The 25,181-nt window shown below is 47.6% G+C and overlaps 1 protein-coding gene across 3 annotated transcripts in view; it reads right to left on the reverse strand.

Annotated features, from left to right (window-relative positions):
- Positions 1-25,181, reverse strand: part of LOC147718917 (uncharacterized) — a 139,431-nt gene that overhangs the window by 28,094 nt on the left and 86,156 nt on the right. For 2 of the 3 annotated variants that reach the window (XM_086964666.1, XM_086964667.1), the window contains exon 6: positions 22,476-22,574. The exons of the other annotated variant lie outside the window; for it this stretch is intronic. In XM_086964666.1, coding sequence (XP_086820792.1) covers positions 22,476-22,574 — 99 coding nt within the window. The remainder of the gene's footprint in view (positions 1-22,475; positions 22,575-25,181) is intronic. 3 annotated transcript variants of the gene reach the window in all.

Genomic DNA, 25,181 nt, shown 5'->3' on the forward strand with positions numbered 1-25,181 from the left:
ATAAAAAAGCAGAGATCAGACGGGGCGCCGGGACCCAATGGTCTGTCAAACGCCCTATTTAAAAAAGACTCACAATTTTGGTCCAAACATCTGGCTATACTATTCGACAACATTTTGGAATCCCACACTATCCCCGACTCCTGGCGAGGAAGCATATTGCACCCAATATTCAAATTCAGGGGCTCGTGCAAATCCCTCAAATTACAGGCTGATAGCCCTTATAGATGTTGAGGCAAAAATCTACGCAGCAAACTTGCTTAAGGACCTAGAAGATTGGGTAGATAACATCAAACTGATCCCCAACACACAGACAGGTTTTCGAGTCGAAATGGACACTTTAGCAAACATTTCCGCCATCACACTTCTGGCCAGTCAATCCATCACAAATTCCAAAGTATTGAATGCATGTTATGTGGACCTCAAGGCGGCCTTCGATAAGGTACCTAGACAAGCCTTGTGGGCAAAAATGGAATCTTGGGGCGTACCTACAAATTTATTGAATGCAATCATTGACCTCTATTCGGAAACATGGGTTCAAATAAAAATGGGAGACGGTCGAAGCCTAACAAACAAAATCACTACCATCAACGGCCTAAAACAAGGGTGCGTTCTGGCCCCCTGTTTATTTAATATATACACAGCCGACCTAGACAACTACCAACGTTCAACATTAGGCGATCCTCCTACACTGGGGAATGTGAGAATAGCAAGCTTACAATATGCAGAGGACATAGTGTTGCTCTCCCAAACGCCCCGCGGCCTACAACGACTAATAAATAAATTGGCAGAATACATAGACGTAAACCAACTACAGATAAACTTTAAAAAAACAATGGTCATGTGTTTTTCCAGTCCAAAAAAAAAAATACCAAAATTCATTTGGACAATTAACAGCAACAGTTTGGACCGCGAGGAGACATACAAGTATTTGGGATTGACTTTGGATAGCCATCTTAATTACAAGCAACACCAAGAATATCGGAAAACAAAAGCTAAACAATTATTGTTTGCATTTAAAACCTTGCAAAAACTCAGTGACAGTTCCACTACTCACTTATTAAAGGTTGTGGCATCAAAATTTTTACCTGCAATTACATACGGCTCTGAACTATTAAATGCAAAGGATGCAACATCCGTGAATATCGCCCAAACAAGTCTCTTCAAAAAACTGTTCAACATCCCGCGCCATATCTCACAAGACCGGATAAGACTTGAATTCGGGCTAAAGAATCAGACCATAGCAAGACAGGGAGCACTGGTCAAATATTATTGGAGAATGCGAGCAGCAGAGGATGACTCCCTGGTACATTGCTGTTGGCTGGAAGTCGAAAAGCAATCAAAACTGACCAACTCGATTCATTTGTTCCTAAAAAAATCGATTGAGGCTTTAAAGTTAGAGGAAGTATGGCAAACAACACCATCCTACTCAGAGTTTAAACAATTGGTCAACAAAACAGTTAACCAAATGTCCCAAGACCAGAATAAAGCCACGCTGTCCAAGAAAACAAACGCATGGACGGTGCTCCCGACATATAAAAAGCTAAAGCCCCAACCATACCTTCTGGAACACTTCGCAAACCGAATGAAACAGCAATTAATTCTACTGAGACTGGGAATGTATCCTACCAAAGTTTTAACTCCTAAATGGAAACGCACCTGGCTCTCAATGGATTGTCGCCTTTGCGGACATGGTGATGAATCAGTGCTCCACCTACTCTGTATTTGCTCGGCACTATTATCCGAAAGGAAAAAACTTCTGCGGCCGTTGCTGAAAAAAGAGCAGATAAGGACATGCAGATCCGCAGTAATAAAATGTTTAGGAGGGTCAACAGTGCAACTGGCATGTAAATCACTAACGTTTTTAAGACTCGCTGTAAAAGCGCTAGAAAGGAAAGATATAGAACTTGATTCAGAAAATGCTTAGACATTCACTTCAAAGCAAACATAAGTAAAAGAATCAGACTCCTCAAGCCAGATCAACTCTATAAGACTAAAAGGCATTAACCGTACTATCTTCCTTTACTTATCCATGTTTTAATAATCAAATGTTTTAAATGGAATTTTTTCAATTAACTAGTGTTTATACATGAATTTTAAATCGCAAGTGTTTACGTGTTTAGCGGTTAATCCGTTCTTTGTATGATTTAAACCAAATCAAATAAAGTATTATTTACTACGACTGCACAAATACCACGAGGGGTCATGAAAGATATTGTTCATATGCGACAAAGATTGATCTTCAAGACTGCAGCAAGTGGTCAAGGGAGGGTAATACCTAGCCCTAACAAGACTCTCGGTTTGTGAATACTGATCGTGTATCAGTCTACATGTTTAAATAGTTGTTGCATGTTAAAACTGTCGATTCATAATTGTACCTATTGCAGGAAAGAGTCATGTTCACTCAGTGTGTCATCTGAATTAGCAATTGTGCCTGATATGATAAATATAGCCATGTTGTTTCCCATAATGTTATCCTTAGTATGGGACAAGATAGAGAGGCACACTTTTGGTAGTAATAATGCCGATGATTATAGTATCTTAATATAGCAATATTACTAGGGTCCTGCTCTTACTGTATAGATAATTAAATTTATTCCATAATAGAGTTATAATGAAAACCAGGGTATATCCTCATTGAGCCCTTGCTTGTCAGAATTCAATTTGTACACCCACTTCTGTTCTAGCCTAAATAGATAGTTAGAGATGTTGGTAACATGAGGAGGAATGTGGGGTTGCTCTAGCACCGTCCAGGTGAAATTGGTTGGTTTGTGTCCAACCTCGAGAAAGTGATTCGTGAGGCGTGTCGCCTGTTTTTTACACCTGATCGTGCTCTTATGTTCCGAGATTCTAACTTTGATCTTTCTTGTGGTCATCCCCACGTATCTCAGTTGGCAGGGACACGTGATCATGTAGATTAAATTATTGCTATTGCAATTATTGAATCGCCTTTGTTCCTATCGTCGGCTGCTTCCAATGTCAATACTAGTGGAATGTGTTGTCTGCGGGCACGCCGCGCAATTTCCACAGGGATGGTGTCCTTGGACTGGTGGCATGTCCCATAAAGTTCCAACCTGGTGTGCCATTTTTAATAGAAATGGACATAGAGGGGGATCTACTTATGGTACCTCGACATCAGAGGATCTCTCAAGTGATTCAGATTCATCGAATCAAGGTAACTCAACCAACTACAACCGAGGAAGAGGTAATCGTAACAACTGGAGAGGCTTCAATCAATTTTCAAACCAATTCCACTAGTATTGACATTGGAAGCAGCCGACGATGGGAACAAAGGCGATTCAAGAATGGGTTCTCTACCCAACCTTGGACAGGTCCTCCAGGGATTCACCATTGACCCGCTCTATTTTAACAGAGCTTACTAGATTTTGTTGACAATGCAATCTTTATTGAGAACGGGTGTACCGTTTCTCGGGCGGCGACCTGCAAAGTATCTATTTTATTACCACAGTCACCTTGAGTAATTAATTTGCCTGGATGTAATCTCACTAGGAGACATAGACTGGGTACAACAGACGTATGTCTTCTATAACTATTGATACTGCTCTCTGATGAGAACGGGGGTACCACAGACTCCAATAGACCCTTGTAATTCTTATTGCGTACATGTGACCCACCTTCATATATTTGACGATACAGGTGGACCATGTAACGAGCAAGTGAGCTAAAAGGTACCTATTTTTGATTGTATTCAGGCTATTAGATATGTTCTACTAGTAGCCCTCTTGACATTCTAATGGGGAATAGATACTATTAGTCCAGATACTGTTTAGGGACTTTGAACAACACACAACATGTTTAGGAGTAGGCCAATGTGCTCGCGATTATTTCACCACCAATAGGGGGCACAATCAGAGCTGATATACTATAGAGTCAAGTCATTGTAGTTCTTCTTAGCTGTCGTAGAGTATTTCTCTTTTGTTATATTCATTTTTCTATCAACAGAGCAGTGCCCCTAGTACCTGAGCTGTAGCCAGGTGAGGAGAAGCACGTTCCTCTTGCACCCAAAGTTAGGGGGAGGTGGTATAATTAAAATGTCCAAATGATTTGTATATGAGCCGTGACGTATGAATGGCTACATGTGAGATCACGGTACTAATCGTTTGTTTTTATCTCTACCCTTGTGTGTCTCTGTCTTGGTTGTTCTCTTGCAATTGGATGACAATCTTCTACACAGGAGGAGTGAGAGGAAGAATCAGGTGATATCTTTCTCCTATTTTCAGTTTTCCACTTTCACCTATTTTTTTTGAAACAGTAGCAAAGCTCCAATTGGTCCTGATGAAGCAGTAGATACCTCTGGGATCACTAAATCTGCAGAAACGGGGGGCGTGGCCAAGATGGCGGGGGGGGCGTGGCCAAGATGGCGGTGTGAGCGGACGTGCTTTGCCGAGCTCCCGCCGCCGGACACCGCCTTAAGCACCAAAACAGCACCTACCCGGCTGAGAACGGCCCCGCGAGACACCTGACACCGTTGCCGCTGCAGCGGCAACCTTTTTGAGCCGGAGCCGTGACCTGAGGCGGGCCGACCCTGACGGAGAGCTGCCGCGGAGCCAGCGACAGTTGAGGCCTAGCGAGATCCACAGGCCGAGAGCGAGGGCGAAAGTGAGGCCGTAGTGGGAGGAGCCACGAAGCCGCCTGAGGTCGTTCACGGCGGGCAGCAGCACAGGGGCAGGTCCGGCCCGCGCGGCGACGCGCGAGGCTTCCCGCGATCTGACGCGGAGGCTTCTGCGGACCTGCCACCCCTAGCGGACGACGGTGTGGCCCCTGCCCAGGTACCCGCTGACACCCGTCACCAGCCTCAGCGGCGGCGCCAGGGACCGGGCGGGACACGCAGGTGAGGCGCGCAGGAGCAGGCGCCTGGCCCTGACCCACGGCGGACCAGCACAGCGGAGCAGAGGTAACGGGGGGGGAGAACCAGCGACACCAGGCCCCCACCTCCCCTCCGCAGAACACCCGCTTCCCGCCCCCCCCGGCCGGAGAGGGCCGGGGCTGACGACGCGACCCGAGGCAGAGGTCCGCCATCTTGTGTGGCCCAGTACCGAGGCCACAGCGGAGCACGACGCCGGCCTGGCCCCCAGCCTTGCAGCTGCTAGCGCTCAGCAACACACGAGGGGATCGGCCCAATCCTGCCCACCCGCCCACGCTGTAGCCCCACGCGGTGGACTCCGCACTGGCCCGGGTGCCGGCCGGGAGACGCGCCTAAGAGACACGGCGAGAAGGGGGCCCCCACATCTAACACAGCTCTTGCCTGCTTGGGGAACCCTTGGTGGAGCGTTACCCCGGGCCCTCATCGCGGGGCCACATTGTGACGCCGGACTCCGGCTGGACCCACGGCCGCCGCGCCTGGCGCGCCACCCACTCCACTGCCCACGTGCCGGGCACCACGGGACATAGCCACGCTTGAGGCCTGGGGCCGCCGGTACTAGTGGCGGCCGGTCGCCGGGCGAGGAAGGACCGCTCGAGCCATGTCCAACGCTAGGACTAGGAAGGACCGCTCCATTGTGGAGCTCTTCACCCCCGGCGCGGTGGGGAAGAAGACGGATGTCGCAACGACCAGCCACCGAGCGGGCTCCGAGAAGAAAAGCCAGGCCTCTCCGTCCCAGGGACAGGTGGACCCAGAGGGTCCGGTCACACGCTCCTTCCTGGAGTCGCTCTTCATGGGACTGCGAGAAGACATACAGGCTTTAAAGAAAGAACTCCAAGATGAGATAAAGGAGGTGCGCCGAGACACCAACGCCATTGGTGAGAGAGTGGCGGAGTTGGAGACGAAGAGCGACACACGGGACACGGAAATTGAGGCACTGCGACAGGAGCTAGTACGAATACACGACCAGCAAGTGGACCTCCAGACCCATGCCGAGGATTTGGAGAACCGCTCCAGGCGGCATAACATCAGAATCCGGGGGGTGAAGCAATCCCCGGACACGGAGGACCTCTTTCTGTTTACACAGGGCCTATTCAATCACATCCTAGGCCGGCCGACAGACTCTCCACTGGGCCTGGACAGAGTGCACAGAACGGGCCCCCCTAGAGCGTCGACGGCCCACCCGGCTGACATCCTGGTGTGCGTACAGGACTTTCGGACCAAAGAGGAGATCCTCAACAAAGCGCGCCAGATGGCGCCGGTGTCCTATGGCGCGCACTCCCCTGCTCTATACCAGGACCTCGCAGCGCTGACTCTGGAGAAGAGACGCATCTTCCGACCTGTCACAGCAGAACTGCGTAAACGCCACATCTCCTACAGCTGGGGGCACCCCTTTAGACTAGTGTTCAAGATGGGCAACAACCTCCACCAGCTGCGTTCCCTCAGGGAGGCATGTAGCCTCCTGAACATCGAAGAGCCGACTGAGACTGAGAACCCGGGGGTTGGGGGCACCCCCAGCGAGGAAGCGACAGGACGATGCCGGCAGCAGCGGCGGCGACACAGGCCGCGGCGTCCCGCCACTAAAGAAATAGAAGAAGGTCAACGGGCGGTGGTGGAGACCGTCGCACAAGGCCTAGTGAACCAAGACAACGATTGACCCCCCAGCCAGGGACACACGGAACTGCGGGGTTACGGCTCGGCCGGGACTGCTCACTCCGGCGGCGGGGGCGAAGCCTCTCTAACCCGCACCTTTTCTTCGCTAACCATTTGATGGCCGACCCGGACGGGGATGTGCTCTGTCCGCTAACATCGTCGCCATCGCCTATACTCCAAGTGACTACCTTACCACGGGTCCAGCGGATGACCACCTGGATCTGGGACTATAATGGATCAGACTTCTTTATGGTTGGGTTGACATGGGCGGAGGGTGGGAAGAGGGGAGGGAGTGACATCGGTGCTTGCACCCTTTTCAACGTTTGGACAATGGGGCAGAGGGGGTTCCGGGAGGGGGGAGTTGCACCAGTTGGGGTTGGGGCCGGGGGGGAGTTGGGGGAAAAGGGGGAGGGTTGGGGGGGCTCTCCTTGTCCAAGGGGTTCTACCATCACTGACGGAGTCAGTAGGAAGTCACGCGCAATGTCTTTTCAGGTCTTTCAGCTCGCACCCATCGCCTTCAGGTGGGACCTGGCATCTCCCCTATTGCTTCAGACATGACACGTCACCTAACGGTGCTCTCGCTTAATGTGCGGGGTCTTAATAGTCCAAACAAGCGCAAGGTGATACTGTCCTTCCTCGAGCGTTCCAAAGCGGACATATGCCTCCTCCAAGAAACACACCTTGTCCGCAGTGACCAACACAGACTCAAATCGCGCGCCTTTCCCTGGCAGTTCTTCTCCTCATCCCAGAAAAAAGCAGCCGGGGTGGCAATTCTAGTGGCCAAGTCGTTCGAGGGGAGGGTCCTCCAGAAAGAAGCTGAAATTAAAGGGCGGCTTCTACTTTATAACTTCCAGGTCGCAGGCCAAACTTTGCTTGTGGGTTCGGTCTATGCCCCGAACGAGGGACAGGAAAAGTTCTTACACACGGCGCTGGAGGCCACGACATCCACCACACACGCACACCTATTACTGGGAGGGGACCTCAACATTGTATTCCACAACACAGCAGACCGCTCAGGCCAGAGATCCGGGCAAGTAGGGGCGCTTACGGCTGCAGGATACGCACACATAGCAGACTTGGGCCTCATAGATTTATGGAGACACACTCACCCCCAGACGACGGCCTACACATATTACTCAGCGGCGCGCAAGTCATATGCGAGGCTGGACTATTTTTTGTGCTCCTCTCAACTGGCGCTGCAGGTCAAGGAGGTGGAGATACTACCAGCCTCGCTATCGGATCATTCCCCAGTAGTAGCGACATTTCGAGTGGGAGTCACGCCAGCTCCACAACGGCACTGGAGGCTGCGTGATGGCCTCTTGCAGCTGCCCGACACCCAAACACGGCTCAAGACCGCGATTGACCACTTTTTGGAACACAACGCGAACGACGACACCACGAAGGCCACTCAATGGGCAGCCCTCAAGGCGGTCCTGCGCGGTGAACTTATTTCCATTGCTACCGCCAACAACAGAGAAAGGGCTCTAAAGCGAGCCGAACTTACCCAACGAGTGGCGGAACTGGAACAAATGCACCAACGCACGGGGGCGGCACGGGCATGGCGCCAATTGTGCGCCGAGCGGAAAATGTTGGCTGCACTAGACCAAGACGTGGCGGAATACGCCGCCATGCGCCTCAAACACGCATACTACACTGGAGGCGACCGCTGCGGGAAGCTCCTGGCGAGCAGACTGCGGGCGCAGACCCAACGGCAACAAGTGCGCTCCCTCCTATCCGCTAGTGGCAGCCAAATCACGGAGGATGCGGCTATAGCGGCAGCCTTTGGCAACTTTTACGCAGCGCTATATGACGCGGACCGCCTAGACCCGGATGCCGGACCGGCCTATCTGCAAGGTGCTGCGCTCCCCACCCTTAATCAAGCCCAAGCGGACTTCCTAGAGCGGCCTATAGGCCTGGAGGAAGTCATCTCTGCAATTGCCCGCCTCAAGGTGGGGAAATCCCCGGGACCCGACGGCTTTACTGCGGCCTTCTACAGGGCCTTTTGTCAGCAGATTGCCCCCCTCTTGCGCGACCTGTTTAACACCTTTGACACACCTGGTGCCATACACCCTGACCTGCTGGAGGCGTCTATCTCTGTGATTCCCAAGCCGGGCCGCGACCCCACGACTTGTGGCTCATACCGGCCCATCTCGCTGCTGAACGTAGACCTGAAGCTCTACACCGGCATACTAGCAGGCCGCATTGCGCCATACATGCAGCAGCTGATAGACCCTGACCAGTCAGGCTTTATCCCCCAACGGCAGACCAGTGACAATACTAGGCGAGTGCTACACCTCATCGAGGCCGGGTCGCGCACTAAACCGGGTTGTATGCTCCTCACCATCGATGCTGAGAAAGCATTCGATAGGGTGCATTGGCCCTACCTTGACCACGTACTTCGCCACTTCGGGTTTGGGGAGAAACTCCGCCACCGCATCTTCAATTGCTACCGCCGGCCCAACGCCACGGTGCGGGTGAACGGTCACACCTCCCCGAGATTCAATATCGGCAGAGGTACGCGCCAGGGCTGCCCACTATCGCCGCTCCTATTCGCACTATACATGGAGCCGATGGCACAGAGGGTGCGACAACATACACTCATCTCTGGCATTCGGTTTGGTGCTGACACGCACAAAATTAGCCTTTACGCTGACGACATTCTGCTGTCCCTCACCAACCCGATGCAATCCCTGCGTGCTCTCTTTGTGGAGCTCCATACCTTTGCCCTAGCCTCGGGTTTTAAAATCAACGAAGCGAAGTCGGAAGCCCTAAACATCTCACTGCGTCCGGACGTGGTGGACGAGATCAAATCCGAGTTCAAAATACAGTGGTCGGACACATCCGTCCCCTATCTGGGCGTCCGCCTGTCTCCAACGGTGCGGGGCACTGCACGAGTTAACTATGAGGCACTCACAAACAAACTCCGGGAGCAGCTACGGCGATGGAAGCCGCTTACGTTATCGTGGCTAGGCAGAATTGCCGCGGTCAAAATGACGCTGCTGCCGCAGATCTTATATCTGTTCCAGACGCTCCCCTTGAATCCCCCGGCTGGGTGGCTTCAACAGACCCAATCGGAGTTGTCGCGATTCATTTGGAATGGCCGCCGACCGCGGTTTAAACATACCCTCGCCACTTTGCCCCCTGCTAACGGGGGGGTTGGCGTGCCCGACCTCACCCTGTACTTCCAGGCGGCACAATTGTGCACCTTCGTGGAGTGGTTTCAACTGGAGTCCGGCAAGCACTGGCTCTTCCAGGACCAGGCGGTGGCCGGTCGTGCCCTTCAGGGCGTGCCTTTCCTGCCACGCCGGCATAGGCCCCCTAACCTGTACGCCTCTGAAATCACGAGCACCGCCCTGAGGGTGTGGGATAGGGTGGCCGTGGTCAAGGGACTGACCACCTTTCCCTCGCCTATGACCCCCATTTTCGAAAATCCCGACTTCACGCCAGGTTTGGACACCGGAGCGTTTACGACTTGGCGTGCGACGCCCTGTAGGGCGGCGGGCCACATGTTTGACCTTAAGGGGATCCTCCCGTTCCAGCAAGTCAAGACAGACTATGGCGTTGCCGAATCGGAACGCCTACAGTACCTGCAGGTGCGACACTGGGTGCTTCACCCCTCGATCCAGCCTGGTGCCCAACGACACCTCACGCCTTATGAAAAATGGTTGCTGACACGCACTTCGGATAAAAAACTGATTTCGGACCTCTACCAACAGCTGCTCCTCACTCAGGCCCACACATACAACGCGGGACAAGCCAGGTGGGAGAGGGACCTGGGGCGACAACTCACGAGGAAAGAATGGGAAGGGGTGTACCACAGGGCCAGACATTCAGCACACCACACCGGGCTCACCGAGACACTTACCAAAGTCGCCACATACTGGTACCACACCCCTGAGAGGTTACACCAATGGGATGCCCGAGTTAGCGATAGGTGTTGGAGGGGGTGCGGGGAACTAGGAACGCTGGAACACTTGCTATGGAGCTGCGAGGCGCTTCGCTCCTATTGGAACCCTATCCTGGACCTCATAGACGCACATCTAGATACACAACTGCCGCGCTTCCCAGCCTACATCATATTAGGCCTCCCGAACGCTCTCATGTATCCTCTGAAGTCCTGGAGGGGGCGGCTGATCGCACTGGCTCTGGGGGCAGCGGTCCAGAATATTGTGGCCCATTGGAGAGCCGTCCAGGCTCCGCAACAACTGGGATGGCTGCACCGGCTCTGGGCGATCCTTGGGATGGAGAAACTGTCACTGGCAGCGGCGGGGAGGGGGACGGACTTTGCGGAGCTCTGGCGACCATTCCTCGCCCTACTAACGGGGGAATTCCGTGAGGTGAGCTGTCCACGCTATCTGCGTCTGCTGCGCCTCGCGGAAACACCTCTCCCGGAACCCAAAACACGCACCCACAAGCGCACAGCCCCGACACGCGCAGCGCTACCTGACCAATAGTGGACGATAGTGGCCTACCACTTATTCCCGGAAATGGACAAGGAGAGGGGAGGGGGAGGGTGGGAAGGGAAGGGGGGGTTGTTTACTGTTCTACGTTGCTTTAATGTTGCACTAGTACTACACAGCCTACACCTCTGTAGCACCTCTTATAACGCGGCCGGCCCGGTTGGGTTGTTGGCGGCTTGCTGTGTTAACGAACAATGTGCCCGCTGGCCATGTGAGGGGTATCAGTGGGGCCTCAGACTTTGGCTTCCCCAGCTTGGCTCCGGCCCACATGATATTTCGGAGGTGCATATGACTTGCTTGTGCTCAATAAAAGATTTAATACATAAATCTGCAGAAACATGTCGACCTATACACCTAGCCAGTAGTTATTTGCTGAATCCACTGGCTCTTTGCACTAATCATGTTTTCATCATTGGAAGTGTACGCGCATAGAATAAAGTGATTTTTGCGTCCACTCTCCAATTTTAACTGAGCACTTTTTCTCATTTTTCTCACTTGTCTTTCTTTATGCACTGTTTCTAGTAACCATACCCTGCCTACCCTACATTTCAGCGGGTCCCACTCACTTCACGATCAGATCTAGGTGAAGTGGTCACAACGAGGACACTCCACTCTGTGTAGTGGTCCAAATGATGGAAAGGGCGGTACAGGTTGGTTAACTGATGGTAACCTGACACGCTGTGCAGACGTCCTGTTGCATACCACACTGAATTTTTGGATGCACTTAGGTGAGGGTTTATAAACACAAGAGACTTACATTACGGTTCCTTTCTACCTAGACCCACAGTTACTCTTATGTATTTGCATGTTTTGTTCAGGGGGCTGTAACTGTTGTGAGGTCTTTAAATATTCCCTTGGACCCTCCCTTCATTGTTTGTTTTCTTACTTTGAGTGGATCCATACTTCATTTATGAGGGTCAATATGTGTAAAATTGACGCATATAGACTAATCAGCATTCTTGAAGCTGGAAATGAATGTTAATACTAAAATATGACATTGTTTATTTTTCTTTTTTCCTTGCTTCCTGTATCTGGCATGACTTTTCCTCTACTTTGGACAACGTCACAGTACTCTGGAGGAAGTACTATGTATACCTAATAATACCAGGTGACATGGTTGCAAATTTGTATTATTATTATTTTCTCACTTGTTTTGGCAGTAGCAGTAATTTGGTCATGATGAAGGCAGTGGATGATTAGCATCCATTTCTGCTGAAACATGTTGACCTATGACTTTAAATAGCAGCTATTTGTTAAATCTGCTATCATCCTGCACTGTTTTTTAACATTGGAAGCTTGAGAGATACTATTAAAACTTCTTTCTTCTCTCTGCTCTTGAATTTTATACACATCACCAATCCTTTTCACTTTCACTTTATCACGCACTGCTAATCAGTTATCCTAATACATTTTGATATGATACCCCTCAATCAACTTCATTGTTAATGGTTTAGCGGCAACCACTTGAACACCTTGTGGCTGCAAGCATATTCTCCTTGGTGTGAGGAGACCCATATGATGACAAGGGCGGTATCGGACGATAACTGATGGGTACTTTTGTACCCTGGAAATATCTTGCTGTGCTCATTTGACACATAGGAATATACTTTTTTCTTTCTCTATTTCTGTTTGAGGATTTCGTGCCTTTTCTCAGGAAGTGTAGTTTAATTTCTAGACCCATAGACACTTTTTGTTGTTATAAATGATTTTTCTGGGGCTGTGTCTGTGAGTAGGTCTATAAATATGCCCTGTGACCCTCTCTCTATCGGATGGGTTTGATGATCTAAATTGTATCTTGCCATTTTTCTAGCTACGAGGATCAAAGAACCTCAGTAACGGCCTAAGTACCCGAAGGAGCCCAAAACAGTTGCCAGCAACTTTTCTAGTATGATCTTGGGAACTGAGGGACGAATCCATCCAAACCCCCAGGTTCTTGACCACCAGCTTAGGTTTGGGAGCACTACCAAGAGCAGTTGGCCACCATTGCTCACTCCAAAGACTCCTGTCCTTCCCCAACAGTATTACCTCCGTTTTGTTCGCATTCAACAGGAGGCAATTTGTGGTCATAAACTCTTCAACAGCAGCCAGGCCGCTCCTAAACCTAGCCGCCACCTGCGTGGAATCATCAGAGAGGGCCACCACCAATTGCGTATCATCTGCATACGAAACCATGGTGAGGCCCATATTCCTGGCCACCATTGCAAGAGGTTGAACATACAGATTAAATAATACAGGGCTCAGCGCCAAACGCTGAGGCACAGGCATCGTTATTACTCCTTCACCTTCCGAACTCCAACATCTTTATTTTGGGGGTGGTGAAGCACGTCCACATTCCTACTTGCAGTGCCTATTAGACTCTAGCTTACACAACAAATCAATGGGAGAAAGCATACTTTCCTCATAACCAAAAAGTGATAGGTGGAATGTTTGTGATAGTCTCAGAGACAGAAAATCATCCGGGCCATGTTCTTGTTGTTTTTTGTGCCTGCTGCACTATTCCAGACAACCATATTCAAATCACTCTTGCTTCCATTCTAACAGTCTGTCCAAACTGCTAGTCCATGCACCTTCTAAACTGTAATATAGCATCATCAGTGAGGTGCAACTAGGCCCCTATGGAAAATTGAGCACAGGATTGGACATACTCATAGCACTTAGGAAGTCACATTAACATAATTAAGGTGAGGGGTGGAATACTTCTAAAAGTCTTAGCCATTGTGTGACGAAATGCAGTTTATTATATGGTATGGTTGTGTGACCTCACTGTGTAATAAACGCACAAACCTATCTTAAGTCCACTCAGATTTGTTTATAAACATTTTGCTCAACCCTGAGTAGCTGTGGCTTCAAGCAGTCACACTTTAACAAAGGAACAAGTGCAAACCATTTAGAAGTACTAAAACAACCGAATATGAAATCAATGCGACACAAAGGAAATCCAACACGAATTTATCAAAATAGATCATATTTTTATGAATTTGCAGACACCAAAATAAAAAAAATCCACATGAGAGTTCTGGAGATACACATTTTTACGCCAATCGTTGCTGTTCACTCAAAAGTCAAGCAAACATTTGCAATCACTGCTGTTAAGGGTTACTTTGTAAACTTTTGTGATGTTGTGTTCAACTACACTGACCCACTTTCTGCAACCAGCTCTGGCAGGGAGTAAATCAAGAGGTTCAGTAAGGTTGAGCAGGACAATTACCCTGCAGTCAAAGTAGTATCCAGTCCAGTTTGAAATTCTATGGGCAAACTCCCATTGACTTCTAGGGAGTGGTCCTGATGCAAATGATATAGGAAGCTGAGGATGCTGAACCGTTCAATAACGGTCGTCCTGGGGCCATCCCTCGTTCCATGAGGATTGCGGGGTGACTATGGCCACAGAGGTTGATGCATGTTGAAGTCCAGGTTAAGTCCTGTCATAAAACCAGTTGTGACGGTCCACTGGTATCTGATCTAAGCGAAACCGGCGGTTACCTTCAATTATGGCTTGTGTCCATTTTGGGCGACTAAACTGAACTTTGAAGATCTCCCAGGTTCAGCAGACTCAGGTGCATCTTTTGAGTGGTGAGGTTTGAATTCCCAGGCTGCGCTTTGGCAGGAGGCGATGATCCAGCGATTGTGGCGAGTAACTTTACCATGTCAGATTCTTCAACTTTTATGGCTTTGGGGATGTGACAGGAAATCAGCCAACTGACTCTTGGAGTTTACCTTCTCTGTCTTGGGCTGCCGTTTCTCAGAGATGGGCACCACAGGCACAGTCCTCTCTTTGCTAACCCAGGAGCAGCAAGTGCAGACCAGGCTTCGGTTCAGCCTCTTTTTGCTGGGACCAGGAAACAGAAGGGCAGTCTTTCTTCGGTCCTCCATCCACTCCAGACGTGATCGGAGGTCTAGGTGCCACTTTTAGGCTCACAACTTGACCCCAGAGATGCAGTGACTACCAGGGCTACCAGTGCCCCTCCAGTCTGATGATGACTTCCGGCAAAGTGTGGCATCTAGCTATCCCAGAGTGCGATATTCTGCCCACTCCCAAGATCGCATGACCCCTCTCTCAGTGTGTGGAGCTTGGTAGCCCACACAAAACATGTCACTACCCGTGGGCTACAAACCCACAGGAAAACCCGTTTGGCAACTGATTTACCCTTTCTGTCCCCAACACCAACCTATTTACAAAAACATGAGTACAGCCCCTCTCTTTTATGCCCACCATTTGCCCTTCAAAGGCTGCTTCCCCTCTGAAACTCACCTTTTGAGCTCAAACCCCGTGTGGCTTTCTGCCTCAGCGACTCTCCTTTCCTGGGAGTTTGTCAAACATGTCCCCAGCATGACCAGCATCTGTGACTGGCCACTGCCAAATTTGGGCAACAGAGTGGCAACTTTCCAAAGTTGCCTTTTCTCAAAAGTTACATTAGATTCGACTTGGGCCTCAAGTCCGGGTTTAAACTATTCTTTTGATACCTTGAAGTACCAACTTTAGTAGTCCCATTCAGGAGTAGCACAGCTGAGTCGTCAGTGTGTAACCTTGTACTTGGCAATGAAGTGATTAGCCTTTTTACAACAAAAATGACAATTTAGGGTTTTTACTGTTATGACAAACGAAAATATATGTCCTACTTTTTAACAGATAGCACCCTTCCTTATGACTTGATAGGCCTACCTTACGGGTGATTTATATATATTAAAAATGGAGGTCTGTTCGTTCTCATTAGTTTAAATGGCAAATCAAGTTAGCATTTTAAAACTGATCGATCAGCCTGCAGTGGTAGGCTGGGAGACATATTTTACTTTGTCACACTCAGGGTGGCACAATAGGAGCTACAGCTCATGACAAACACTTCAGCTTACAGGCCCTGGGTACCCCTGGTACCACATGCTAAGGCTTATAAGAAAGTTAACTTAGACCAATTGAATATAAGCCAATCAAAAATATACTTTTGAGGGTAGGACCACTGGCACGGAGGTCTGGTTAGCAGGACTCGGTGCATTTTCAGAGTCGAAAAACCAGCAGTATCAGCCCAAAACCAAGAAGAGGCATTTCCTAACACATTAACAATTGCTTGGACTTTGTTCTAGTCAACCATTTGTTGGCTCACTGTTCTACACAGAAAGGGAGCAAATCAGACTCTTTCCTGCTCCAACAGAACAGTCCAGCACGTGCTGCAGGACACAAAGCCTCTGATCATCTGGATGAGGCTTTGGCAGGATTCTACCCATCACCGTTTGTTATTTTGCCAAGTCTTCCTTACCGTCATACACTCCTTCTCTTGTAACTCTGGATCTTTGACTTCTGTAAACTTGGATGTAAAGAAGCCCTCATTATCAATTTGGCAAAACCTTAGCTATTTTAGTACTTATGTGAATTGAAATAAGTAAAATATCTACAGAAAAGAAGGCAAGTAATCTCCATGCCCTTTGTAATTTGGCCAGACTAAACAAGCAATAGAGTGCCCATTTTCTCTAATGATCTGACAACTTTAGGAATATGTCTTTATTTATTTAGGGTGCTCTATATTACATCAAATGCCACAGAGAAATAAAAGATTCTCTGTTTGCTATGAATCAATTTACATTTCATACTGCAGCTTGACTTATTCAATGTAAAATATGTTTATTTTATTATGATGGAAATGAAGTGTGTGAACCATTGTTTATTTGTGATCATGGACCCATTCCTGTGTCAAACATAGAATTTGCAGCATAAAACGGCAGAAGGTGGAATAATGGTTGGAGGTGTTATTAAATTTCTCAAGGCCTCATTATGAGTTGGCCAGATGGTATTTTTGGTGGGTACCACTCCAGGCAATAACTTCGTTTTCTGGGGAATTATCCAGACTTCAAACTCTAGACCCAATGATAACAGGCCCGGAGACATTGGACCAGTAGCCAACTGTGAAGCTGTTGTATCAAGCCCCACCAACCTGTCTCCTTCAGCAAGAGGGAGCAAAAGCCGCTCCCCCCAGCTGAAGAAAAAACATGTTCCCTCCATTCCACTGCCCCCATTAAATCCCACCATGGCAAAGGACAAAGCAAGTATAGAATTTTCCACCTGCTCCACACAAGTGGTAAATATTTAGGGCCCATGGTTATTGAACACAGGGCAGATCTTATTCCCCATTCTGGGAGAAACTTGTAATCCCTATTGTCTCCTTAGATATACTACAGGATATTGTTAATTTTGGCCCCGGTATCTCCCCGCAGAGATAAGAGGGAATCATATTGGGGCTATTAATATTAGCTAGGGTGCAAACCATTGCCAAAGTGTGTCCACAACTATATGTTTAAAGTGCACTAGCTGTTTCGGTGGCAACAGAACAAGAGCCTGGTCAACAGCAAAACCCTCTTATTGGGTAACAGGGAGAATTCCAAATACTGGACGACTGGCAGATCCTAGAGAGACTGTGTAGGTGGATACAACTGAAATCTCAAACCTTGGGGACATTTGATGCTGATGGCATTAAACCACTTACAGATCTGCATAAAGAATACAGATTCTCCAATTCACAGCACTACAAATACTTTAAAATTTAACAAGCACTTTTGAAATAATCAACATTACTACAAGATATCCAAGAAGAAACCCCACAGATCAATAGCGTACTGGTGGCACGAATACATAGACATGTCATATACCTATAGTATAGCAGTTGCCCACATAATGGATTGGTATTCGGAAAGACGAGGCCGAGGAATTTCTCCCCACGATCTGAGTTATTTTTATCCCCGAACATCAGTGGCCCCTTCCAAAATTAGATCAATTTGGGAAAGACCTAGGAATTTTGGACGCAACCCATATGCGCAATACCCTAGATCACCCACTCGAAGGGCACCCCCATACCCGTCACATTTTTGTACTGACAGGCCCCCTACCCTTCATCCTAATCATCTAGGTAGTCAACAATATCCACCTTTTAATCCACAATGGTCAATTCCGCTAGGGAATCGATTTGAGATGTTGGCAGGCCTAGATGAATTGGACTGACAGGAGATGGCTCCCCATGTGGGGGAACAAGAGGCAACTGTTTCCTCACCCCGGGTAGGACCAAGCAGTATTTTAAATAAAGCACTTTTAGATAGTGTAAAGAGCACAACTACGGATAGGGGTCGGGTGGTAGAACTAAGTAGTACTCAGAATAATGTACTTTCAGATAGTGCAAAGAGCATTATTACTGATCAGGATCAAGTGGCAGGAATACTCCATGGCCAGGAGGAAGCTATTCCCACATCTAATGAAGGCAGGCCACAAAGCGAATGCCACAGGAAAGCTCTCCACCCATACATGGATGGAGTCGATAGCGGTATTATTGATAATACCACCCGGAATGTGATTAAACCCGGTCCCAAAATTCTCTCCTGGAATGTAGCAGGCCTGACAAATAAAGTATCCCACCTTCCGTGGTTAGAGATAGTTACTGATTATAACATCCTGTGTTTCCAGGAAACATGGACAATTGATGAAGTTCATTTATCCGGGTTACAGACCTTCCATACTCCTGCAATTGTAAGTCCCCAGGGGAGAAATAAAGGGGGTCTCTGTACTTATGTCTCCACCACGGCGGGGACTAGAGTATTAAAGTATCAGACCACTGAGTTCTATCAGATTTTAACACTTAGTCGGGGTAGAGCAAAGAACATGATTTTAATTAATTTCTACAATAACGTGCCCCCAAACACTTTGGAAAAAGTAATAAACAATTTAATATACACTATCACTACTCTTAAAGAGCAGCTAGTAGGGGAGACGATTGTGTCCTGGGTAGGTGATTTTAATTGTATCGTCTGTCCTAACAGCTCAACGGGCATTTGTGGCCTAGGCGAGCACGAAGAAGACAACCCTACCCATTTTATACATTCCAGTGTGGGAAATACGCTGAATAGCATGATTTTTCATTTTAATTTGTCTTATATCAATGAGCTTTGCTCCCCTCCTATTCCGTTTCAGCCAACTTTCCATGGGAGGGGGTGCAACTCAACGATAGACTTTACATTTCTAACTGCAACCCACTCACAATTAGTTACGACATGGGAAAAACTTGATGTTATTTTCAGTGATCACTATCGGATTTCTTTTAAAGTAATAATTGATGGGTCCCAAAAGACCTTAAGGGATAGAGTTTTATACCAGCCAGCGATCAACCTGGCTACTAGAAATGGTTATTCCATTAAATTGGATAAAGTGGAACCTGAGGGACTTTTAAAAAAGTTAGTAACATTAACCGGTGAAGATATTCACATCTGTTTGTCACAAGTAGAGGAGCCATCGAAAATCCTGGGTTCCTTTCTAAGAATTCAAGCAGAATTAAAAAGGCTACTGACTGGAGAATACTGACCGGATGCAAACCGACCTACAGGCTAGTTTGATAAAAATTGTACCAAAGCTCTTAAAGCTTTAAAAAAGGTCCTGCACGAAACACCAAGATCACCAACGGCGACCCGAAAGGCCAGAAAGCTGTATTATTCAGCAATTAAAACAAGGAAACAACTATTAAAGCAAGAGGCCTGGTCGGCTCTGATTGTGGCCTCCAAGAGTAGGTACAGCAGCGCTTTCTGGAAAGCGGTCCGTGCCTCTTACTCACAGAAAAAAGACACAGATGTGATAGATATGGCCATCAATGGGGAAACCTGGGCTAATCATTTTAAACAGCTCTATAACACAGCAAATCCTGTGGACCCCGAAAGTCCCAAAAATGAAAAAGCGACACCAGAATATAGAAACAATCCCTTTGGGGTCTTTCCGATAGGTATTATTTTTACTTACGAGGAGGTTTACAAAGCAATCAAAGAAAGCTCCTCGGGCAAAGCCCCCGGACCCGACGGAGTGTCCTATTGACGTTTATAAAACAGAGATCAACCTGTGGGCTCCCTTGTTAACTAATGTTTTGAATAATACTATTGAATATGGGTTCATACCAACCTGGACAGAAGCCACTGTTGTTCCAATCTTCAAAAAAGGAGATAGGAACAACCCTACCTGCTACCGGCTCATCTCACTTCTTGATGGGTTAATGAAGGTGGCAGGCCGTATAATTTTAAATAGGATTCAGACATGGGCAGATGAGGGTGACATAATCTCAAATTCACAGTATGGTTTTAGATCGGTAAAGGGGACAGTTGAGCAGGGTCTAAACCTAGCTCTAATCATCTCCAAGTATACCCAGGCCAAAAGAGGTCATCTATTTGTTACTTTTGTGGATCTGAGTTCCGCTTTCGATTGTGTGGACCATAACAAATTGTGGTCCACACTTTCGGAAATGGGAATAGATGACCAAATTCTAATATTTATTAGGGAGCTATATAGAGGTGCGGGTGCCAGAGTTCGTTATGGCAGGATGGGAGAGTGTTCAGGGAGATTCCCCATCAGGAGGGGTGTGAGACAGGGGTGCATATTAGCACCACTTCTCTTCACCCTATATATAAATTCTATTGGCAAGCATCTTGGGGAGTCACAGTTCGATTATCCGACCATATTGGGATCACCGGCGCCAATATTTTTATACGCCGATGAAGCCGCTAATATGACCCGAACTAGGATCGGTCTACAGAGGGCGGTCCTGAAATTCACCAATTTTATGAGTAATAGGGGCCTAAAGGTACAAAAACTTACACGATGGCCTGTGGGTCTGGGATGAAGAGGGCACCCTGTCCAATTTTCCTCAAAGGGAGGAGGATTGCGACCACCGATCAGTTCTCCTACCTTGGAATAAACTTCGACAGGAGAGGTTCCTGGCACACAGCAGTGAGGGCCAGAAACGTAGCCTTCTCTCGGGCAATAGGCGGCCTTAATAATTTTGCAGCTACTTTGGGGGGCAGACCGGTGAAAGAACTGACTCTTATTTATAAGGCCAAATGTATTTCAACAGCTACATACGGATCCGGACTTTGGGGAATCGAAAATGCTCAACCGATCCAACAGAGTGAGAGAACCAGTACCTCCGATATTTGCTGGGTGGCCCTAAATCAACTGCCACATTTATCTCACATATTGAATTAGGTCTACCGTACATTGTGGATGCGATAAAAACTGCACCCTTATTGTTATGGCACAAGGTGTGGGTTACCCCGGAGACATAGCTCAACAGAGATTTAATCTCGGACTGTCTCACTCTTGACGGTCTCAGTAACATCAAATGGCTAGCCTATGTTAAACACATGCTTACCGAGATGGGCCACCCCAAGTTTTTCACAAGGCTATCCAGCATGGAAGTGGTTCCCAGAAAGATGCTGAAAAAAATGGCCCTTGACCACCTGGCCAATAAGAGATGGGAACTGGAAAAAATCAAACCCTCGGTCGTGGTCTATCAGCAAATTACCATCAATGAAGGAACTCAAAGGTATCTCCTAAGCCAACCAAGTTATTATACACGCATGTTACTGACCCGCTTTAGGTTTGGCACCTTTGTTGGGTTAACAATCTTCCCAGACTGTAACAACTGGTCTAGGGAGAAGCTCATTTGCCCATGCGATGACACTTCTGCTCAATTGAACATCCATTGTGTTTTATTTTGTAAATTTTATTCTGTACCAAGGGGGGCTTACCTGAAACCCATCTTGAGGTCGTGGAGGCATTACACATGTAGAACAGCTTTTGTGAGGCTGCAACAGCTTGAAAATGACGGTGTTACGCATGCTGTGTCTAGTTTTTTAAAATTAGTGATCAAGTTTAGAAAGTCCATGTAAATAATCATGATTTTAAATCGACTTTGTTTTATTTGGAACATAAGATTCTTTTTTTATGATGAAATGCTATTCTTATTTTATAGAGAATTACTGTTAGGCACTTTTAAAATGTATGCTTTTATTAATTCAATATTGAATACCGAATAAAGCTCTTTTTGAATTTGAATTTGAACACTTATTAATAAAATACAGGCACCACTCACTACACTTAGAACAAAAGAGATGAAGGATCTGGGTATGTTGGAAGACAGTGACTGGGTGGAAGAATGTATGTACATATGGGAGGCAGCAATACAGCCATGGTTTAGATGGATACAATTAAATGTCCTTCACCACACATACGGGACACAGGAGCAAATGATAAAATTCAGCATGATAACAAAAAGTAAATGCATCAGAGGGTGCAAGCAAAAAGCACCTCCCTGCACACCAGGTGGGAATGTCCCTCAATCCAGACATTCTGGAAAGGGCCGAGGGACTAGATCAACAGGACCATTCATATGGAATTGGAAATGGTGGCACATTTGGTACTACTGAAGATATCTAGTGACTCTACCATACGGAGATACACAAGCCTATCTTGAAACATAGCATCGCAGCGATAGGCAGGTCCAAAACCTCCCACAAGAACTGAATGGGGGAAAACGTGTATTAGAGTATGTTAGCAGGAAAAGTGATCTATGATGCAAGGGGCTTTCTGACAAAAATTGGGTTGCACAGGTACTAACTTCACCACAGTACCTCATGGAAAACGAATCTACAGCATACACACACCTCCATTTATTCATTAGCTGCTAAACCCTTACCCACTTGTTGCTTGGCTTTTGATGTGTTCCATTGTTTTCCTTCTGTATCTTGATAATTTCTCAGATTTGCCTCCAGGTCTTGTTCCCTGCTACCAGAACCTCAAATTTCCAAGTTGGAATAATCCGGTAAAAGTGGAATAAGTAAATTGCTATTAACACCATCATTATTGCTTCAATAAAAAGTCATATAATAAGTACTAATCATAAAAAGTAAAACAACGACCATTAAAAACACTCAACATTCTCCCATCATGTTGAACATAAATACAAGAGTGACTAAAACATTTAAAATCACATTGGGGCTTCCACCTCTGACTGTGTGGCAGGAAAGAAATGGTCTGACCGTGCTGCTACAAGACTTGATGGACAGATTTGAGGCCTACAACTCAACTCAACAACATTAGGCTCTCCCCCCCCCAGGTTTAACTTACCCGCCCAGAGCACCCACACCGACATAGAGACTGGGCTGCGGCTTACCCCGCTTGAAAACCAGATAACAACCATAATCCAGGGTCTTAGTGAAATCCTTTCCAACCTCGACGCACCCCCAAAGCCTCACCGCTTCCCTTCCTTTCCCTCTCTCTCTTAACAGAGGTTCTCCAAGACCTGCCACCTGAAAGGGATCTCTACCCCCCTCTCAAATCAGACACAGAGACCAAAAAGAATTAGGGATGAAACATCCGAGTGAAGCGGCAGCTCACGCTTCCTCGTACGACAATCCTATTACTTCCACCCTCCTATCCAAAATACAGGTGATCACCGGACTGGGAAGAGAACAGGCCCCTCCGAAAGCTCCTAGACCCCCAGCCACACACACTTTCATCCCCACAGCACCCAAACAAAAAAAACCACAACAAACGTCCCCCACAAACTGCATGCTCATAAACTGCAGATCAGCCACCAAGCATGCCACAGAGCTTGCGGAATCCATCCTCACCCACGACATAGACATCGCATTCATCACCAAGACATGGCTAAAGGACTTCTCATTTCCACTCATGGATACTCTTGTCCCCCCTGGCTTTGTTATCACCAAGAAAGATAGAAAAGATCAAAGAGGTGGAGGCATAGCAATCATCCACAAAAACAATATTTCCGTGACAGAAATAGACTCCTTCAACTACAACACCTTTGAGTACCTAACCGCCAACATCAACACAGGCAACAACAAAACACTTATCTTCCACCTTATTTACCACCTCCCAGGCAACCCCACCACATTCACTGACCTCCTGTCTGAGCTTATTGCCCACTGCTCTCTCTGAGACACGAACAACCTTATTCTGGCCGACCTCAATCTACAATGGAATGAAGAAAACAACCTACAAATTCAGAACCTGAAAGAGCTGCTTCACAGCAACAACCTTACCCAGCACTGCTTAGAGGAAACCCACAACAAAGGAGCAATCCTAGACACCATCATCGCCCAGCACGACACTGTCACGATAGACCGCACCCTACCCGTGGACTGGTCTGACCACCACTTAATCCTTTTCCACCTCACGCAGCCGATCACACTTAAACCCCTTACCCAAGACCTTCCTAAATGGACTAGAAACTTCACTCAGATTACCATGACTGCCCTAGAGGGAAGGGTTAACTCTCTCCTCACGGCATTCACGGATGATCTATCCACAACTGAACTCACCGCCCACTACAACACAAACATGACATCCATTCTAGATCAAGTAGCCCCCTTGAAACTAAAAAACCCCAGGATTATCCCATCAAGATCTTGGTTCAACACGGACATGAACAATGAAAGAAGACAGTTGAGAGCTACAGAAAGACTATGGAGGAGCAAACCCTCCCCAAGCCTACTCGAACAACTCAAAGCAGCCCGAAGAAAATACAAAAAACACATCAGCAGTGAAAAATTTACCTTCTTCTGAGCCGCCCTGGACAATGCAAAAAACAGACCCAACAAACTGTTCGAAATCATCAGGCAACAAACCTCCAAGCCCCCGGAATCCTCCATGGGCATGTGTTAAAACTTTTCCAAATTCTTCGAAGAAAAAATCACTAAGATTGAGCTCTCACTGGACATCGTCAACCACGTCTGCAAAAGCCTACCCTCAGTGACAGTAGATAATATGCCCAAGCACCCCAAAAAATCCTGGAAGTCCTTCAACCCCATCCTGGAAACTGAGATCCTCAAACTGATCTCCACCTCTAAACCAGCCTCTCACGTCCTTGACCCGATACCCACCCAACTGACCAAAAAACTGTAACTCTCCATAGCACCGTTCTGGTGCAAGATCATAAACAGCTCCCTGAGAACCGGCAGAATACCTGAATGCCTCAAAGTTGGCCAAGTCACGCCACTACTAAAAGAACAGGCCTTGAATCCAAGGAACTGAATAACTTCAGATCTGTCTCCAATCTCCCCCTCCTATCCAAAACCCTTGAAAAATGTGTTCTCTAACAACTGACTCAGCACATGGATAGCATCAACCTTCTTGACCGCCACCAATCGGGTTTCAGAAAAGGCTATAACACCGAGACCACGATCCTTAACATCACAGACGACATCCACAAATCCCTCGATTCCAACCAATGGTGCCTCCTCATTCTTCTAGACCTATCAGCAGCCTTTGACACAGTTGATCACCAACTTCTCATCAAGGCTTTGCAAGAAAGGGTAGGTGCTGATGAGGCGGTCCTACGCTCGTTCTCCTCCTTCTTACACAGCCGCTTACTCAGGAT

This window comes from Lissotriton vulgaris, chromosome 4_1 (genome assembly GCF_964263255.1).
Source record: "Lissotriton vulgaris chromosome 4_1, aLisVul1.2, whole genome shotgun sequence".
NCBI lineage: Eukaryota > Metazoa > Chordata > Amphibia > Caudata > Salamandridae > Lissotriton > Lissotriton vulgaris.